The sequence below is a fragment of the Fulmarus glacialis genome, unplaced genomic scaffold (genome assembly GCF_000690835.1).
Source record: "Fulmarus glacialis isolate BGI_N327 unplaced genomic scaffold, ASM69083v1 scaffold43158, whole genome shotgun sequence".
NCBI classification, from domain to species: Eukaryota; Metazoa; Chordata; class Aves; order Procellariiformes; family Procellariidae; genus Fulmarus; species Fulmarus glacialis.
Window position 1 is genome coordinate 54,939 of NW_009230966.1, and position 6,000 is coordinate 60,938.

The window sequence follows — 6,000 nt, forward strand, 5'->3', positions numbered from 1 at the left end:
AGAATTATAAAATTTGCGTGCTCTTGTAATACCAAGAGAGCGGACTTTCAGAGCTGCTACTGAAGGTTTACTAAGAAATGTATGCCTTTAGTTTTACTGCTTTTAATGGAACAGAGACATGGAGAAAGCAGTGAGAACCAAGGCACGAGTACATCAGAAAAATTTCTTCTGAAACACATCATTACGGTACACTAGAAAAGAGGTTATTGCTTTACACTTTACAAAGCTGAACACAGAACACCTGAAATATTACATTTGTTAACTAAGAACTTAAAATACCTACCTTATCTCTGATTTTCATATCCAGACTCTTATAATATTCTTCAGTTTCTTGGATTTTTTTTGTCACTGGGGACTGCATTTCTTTCAGATTCTTCAGTTCTTCCTTGGCTTGGTCTCGGCTTTGTTTCACTTCCTCATGCTGCTGACGAACATTTTCGTATTCCTTAGAGGAGTTGAAAGTAAAATGATTAAAGACTATTCAAGTATTTTATACTGCTCTAACATTTTATTTAATTGTACATGAGTTTTAGGAGAAAAATCTCATTCAGAAGCTAGTATTAGAGCAACTACTTAAGAAATCCTCCTGTTACTAGTAACTGTGACTAGGAGATGTAGGGATCATTCAGTCCCCAGTGAACAAGAACACACATTTAACGGTTCTTAAATAATATGCAATTCAAGTAGCAGAAGAAACGACCAATTTGTCTGCAATTACCTTGCCTCTAAGTCTATCTGGGATAGGAGTAAATAAGTAAGGAAAAAGTAATTCTTTAGCCCCTTTAGTCCATAGTTTGGGCACTACTTAGGCAGAAGTCCTCACGCTAAGGAGCAAATAACCCCAGAAAACTTCAGGAGAAAGAAAAGGAAGGAGCTGGACAGATCATGAGACACATAACCCTGAAGTAAACCAAGGAAAGAGACAGCAGAACAGAACTTCGGAAAACAAACACAAACTCCACCATAGACCACAAATACCAGAGAAGTCACTATCTAGGGAGTTTAACTGGAGAGGCATTCCTAAGAAGAAAGAAATGGTAAGCAGTGTGGTGACCAAGAACTTCCACTTCAAGAAGGTGTGGGAATTTTGGGGAGAAAATAGTTTAGGCTGAGTGAGTCATTACTAGTGAATTTTTTTGTGTTTTGCCCTCTGGAGCGGCAAAAAAAAAAAACCCAAACAAAACCCCCCAAAAAAACAACAACAAAAAAGAACATGACATTCAATGATTGTTAAGGGTTCAGGAGAAAAAAAGATACTCAGAGGACCAGAGGGAGGAGAAGTAGATACATGTACATGGGGGTGCAGAGGAAGGGAAAGCTGTTGGATTTGGCAGGCACTAAAGTAAGCCCGTGTTTTAGAGCATACGCCTGGATTATTCCAAGCTTTGAAGCATTGGGAAAAAAAAAAAAAAAAATAAAGATAGCTTGCAACCTCTATCTGTAACAACTAGTTTTGCTTTACCTGCTACCACTTCTTCCTAGTTAGTTATTTAATTACCCTGCTTGTAAACACACACAATTAATCACAAATAAATCAATTTAGGCTATTAAATCCGAATTCTTTCTTTATAGCATCTTTTTCATAAAGCCAAAAAGTATTTGAAGAAAGCTGCTGTAATTCTATGATGTGGAGTACAATCAGCAGCCATCGTTACAAAGTTACAGAGGTAAAGCAATTATACTTCCACTTACCTGATAGAATAAGCTTAAAATTTAGCTCTTCTCTAAATAAGGTATTATGTTTCAAGGTTAAAGCAAATGCACACACATACAATTACACCTCATTTCTTCAGATACAAAGTACAGGCAAGCCTCCCTAGAAATTGTCATGACATGTTTTTTATACAGCAAATCCCTTTAACACTTTAAGAAAATCTGACTTTCACTAGACCTCTGTATTTTGGTAGCCTTTAAGCAAATAGCCTTGATGCTTGTAATTATGCACTTAGCTGAAGATCTGCAGAACTTCCAAAGGATTTCAGCCCTCCCAAGAGATATTTGCGCCTGAACTATATAACAAAGCTTTTCTCAATTGTGAGTGGAAGAGGAGGATAAGAAGAATGGGCGCTGCTTGGTCAAAACACATTTTCAGAATTACGTGTTTTCAGGACTTGTACAGCAGGAAGAACAGTACCTCCTGCTGCTATACTACCTTAAAACAGTAAACCTTATGGTATACCATACTACCTTCAGCTTAAGCTTGGAGGGGTAAGAAACCCCCTTTCTTTAAGACCCTACAAAAGAAGGGCTATCTATGTAAAAAAACCTGCAGCTCCTTAAATCTGCTCACTGATTGTAGATGACACAATTATTTGATGAAGTCCCATTAAGGTACACACAAGAACATAGAACGTCCCCTAAATCCTTCAGTCCAAATCTTTAATGTTGTACTCCTAGGGTACATTTTATGGAATTTAAAACAGATGCTCAAAAGTCTATTAGACATAAACATATACAAAAATAATATATATACATTCAGAAGCAGCTGGCACTGACTAGAAAAAACACTTCACTAGAAAAGTATTCCTCAGGTGAAGAGCAGTGGAGTCTTCAGAATAAAAACGCAGTTCTACAGTGGTCAAATAGTAAAACAAGTTCAGCACTAGACTTCCTCTTTTCCACCAGGATCAAGAGACAATATAGTGTCATATTTCAGTTGACCTGTTTTCAGGCTGCCTGTCTTCTCCATTTGTAACATACTGCAGTGTTTATACATCTGCCTCCTGGCTGATTTGGAGGCTCACCTAGCTATTCCATTTTGTTACAAAGGCTAAACAGCTAAACAGCTAGGTATGTTTGGTCTACAAGTAGAAACGTACCTTTTGGGGAGGATGGGGAGGGGGAAGATCCGCAGAAGGAAGATTCAACTCCCGTACTACTCTCAAATTTGGTGAGCCCAATTTTAAGACATCAAAAACATTTATTCTTAGGATTACACAGTGCTAGGTCAGATGACAAAGAAATATGCCCTTGTAAGAGAATGCATTTCTTCTTTTAGAGACAGCTTGATATTTTGCAATATAGGAGAATACCAAGAAATCTATCAGAAGGATTTGACAAACCACAAAACAGCAACAATCTTGTACACTGAAGATCACAATGGAATGTAAAATCTTCTTGCAGCCTGTAGGTCAAATACTTTCTATGTAGTAAAACACTTACGTTGATGACCCTTGATTTCAACTGTAGATTAACCACAGGCAAGTGACTTCTGGTAAACAATCTGGTACACACTACTGATTCTGTACTACAAATAGGAACTTCATGCAGGTGTTAAAAAACACTGTTATTTCTATGGATTCAATGGCCAAAAAGTTAAATTTCTCCCGATTGAGTGCACCCACCAGAAGTATTTAATATACTCAGCAATGCAAACTGTCTAGAAGACAGCAGTGAAAGGGTAAAGTGTGAAGAATTCCGTGTAAATTTGCTTAAGAAACACATAACTAACAGCAATGTTCTCAAACTTATGGAAGGCCGTTTAACTGACAGCAGATAAGATTCTTAACTTAGTTTCCCCCCGCCAGTTTCCGACCAGGCTTCAGAGTTCTGTATCTGCAAATATCTTACAGTAGAGAACAATCAGTATCAGTCTACATTAACTACGCAAGACCTACATTTCTCCTAATAAAACAACTCTCTCTTCTTGTTAACTAAGCCAGGCTAATGTATGTGTAGTAGGAAAAACCTGCATCATTCAGCAAGTGCAGCTAACGGCACAGAGCGTACAGTCCACCTCCTTAGCACCAACCACCATCCATTTCAATTACTGCTCCTGTATCGCTCTGTGCTGTTAGCACGGAGGTTTGAAGGCAGTGAAAGTACATCCCCTGAATCCAGTTGCTCTTCAAGATACAAGGGACAAAGTTCTTTGTATACCCATGTGAGGCTCTGTTATCTACAAAGCTACAATAAAACACCTTACATAAGTTTTCTGCATCCTCCACAAATATTACACGTAAGTCTTCCTAAGTTTTTTACCTGTATTTCATGAATTCTATAAAGCTTGCAAACAAGGCAAACAACATATTGCTTCCATATAATAAAATCCACATCAGCTTAAACTGTTTATAATAATTTAATCTGACTGACCATCCAACATTAAACTGAACTACAATCATCAAAGTGCTGTTCAGAAGGACTTATTTTGCTTTGTATAAATGACCTGTCCTTGACTCTACGCTCTTTTAAATTTGTTTAAAATCTCTATCTCTTCAAATGCCAACATTTTTAAGATTGGCAACCTATATTCACCACAATTTATGTTATGCACACCAAACCTCAATTAATAAATTAAAATTAGCAAAGGGGGAAGGCAACCTGTAAAAAAAAAAAAAAAAAAAAAAAAAAAGCCCCCCCAAAACCCCCGTTAAAAAAAAAAAAAAAAAAAAAAAAAAAAAGCCCCACCAAAAGCCCCGTTCTGTAAAAAAAAGAGAAGTTACAGCTGGAAGAAGCAAGTGGAAAAGGCTAGGCACAGCTTAAATTAAGCCAGTTGCATCTGCAAGGAATAAAAGGAGTACTGCTCTTGGCCCATATTGCTGGCTTTCCTAAATGGGCAGCAACTACTTAAGCTACTTCTTAAGCAACTTCTTCAGTCCAGCTACCTATGCAAGCAAACCTCTGATCAAAGTTAGATCAAGACCTAGCCTGTTTGCACCAAGCAATTGCAATGATGTTCAAGGACTCTGGTCAAATTTCTTTTAAAGAAACTTTTGGCATATTTCCAATATTGCAGTATTAGGAACAATGGGCTAGGTAAGAAAAACACTGAAAAGAAAATAAAAGCTTACCACCCAAGGCCTTTTCCTTTCAAGCATCTCAATTAAGTCTAGATGGCGCCTGCGCTCATGGTATCTCTCAACATCTTGTTTGTATCGTTCAATCCTCTGTTTCATTTTCTCCAAAGAGTTAGTTTTGTCTCTGCACAAGTTCTGTAAGAATATACATTTTCATGTTTTACAGTATATTCTTTGTGAAAACATTTTTCAGAAACAGTCCACACCTCACCTGTACATTAAAGCAGAAATTTAACACTAGAGAGGACATTTTAGTACAGCAGTAAAGGAGAAAAACCCAACTAGGAACAATTGTCCAGCTTTTTCAAGTATGTTTATCACATAATTTCTGTGAAAACCATTCTAATTTAAACAGAAATCTTAATCTGAAGAAACTGTTTTCATTTTTTTTTTAAATTTTCCTCAGGAAGTTAGTCTCTACAGCTCAAGCCTCCATTAATCTAGACGTTTCTAAACCACCATAACTAGTTTTGATAAATATAAGTAGTAAAAATGCTTGTGAAAGATCTTGTAGAGATTTGTAACAGAAACATTAAGGTTAGTATGTGAATGTAGTACGTCTGAGTGGAAACGAGTGTGCGCACCCAAGCACATGCAGAAACAGCACAACAAAGGATTAAAAGAATAGCCTGTATGGCTAACAACAGACATTGTTCCCAGAACACTGTTCCCAAGACACCGTTTCCAGCAGTTACAGCAAGGAACACATTATTTCTGCAAAGATCACTACGCCTGCACTCTGGTAAGATCACAGAACAAGTGACTGTCAGGGAAAGACCCTGCGTCCTAAAACCTGGACGGCAACAAGGTTGCAGCTTATTGCATACACTCTCCCTTCTCCTCTTTGTCTGTTAATATTCCAAACCAGGAAAAACCGGTAGCAGGCAACAATCTTGTCCATAATTTATGGAAGTTGAAGTCAGCAAGATTAAAGTAAAGGACCACCCTATAACAGATGAATTCTAAAAGGCATAAAAGATCTGTCCAGAAAAGTTGTTGCCAGTCAAGAATCCCAGAGAAGTGATGAGTACTTGACAACAAGCATCCCTTGTCCTCTGCGTCCAGACCACTTACACAGGTGTCTTCATGCTTGAGAAGATGAGCATGATTTGGTAAAATCAACTTACTGCAGACTTTGTAAATAAATACCACCTTCTAATTCTGTAAGATCTCATGTTAAATTTTATTATGCTAGTTTCCCTAC

General features: G+C 37.5%; 1 protein-coding gene across 1 annotated transcript in view; it reads right to left on the reverse strand.

Annotated features, from left to right (window-relative positions):
- The window catches only part of SMC5 (structural maintenance of chromosomes 5), a gene marked incomplete at its 5' end in the record, with an annotated part of 43,323 nt that overhangs the window by 31,877 nt on the left and 5,446 nt on the right, over window positions 1-6,000 (reverse strand). Inside the window, 2 exon segments of the mRNA XM_009584403.1 lie at window positions 284-445; window positions 4,791-4,931. Of these exon segments, the coding sequence (XP_009582698.1) occupies window positions 284-445; window positions 4,791-4,931 (303 nt within the window).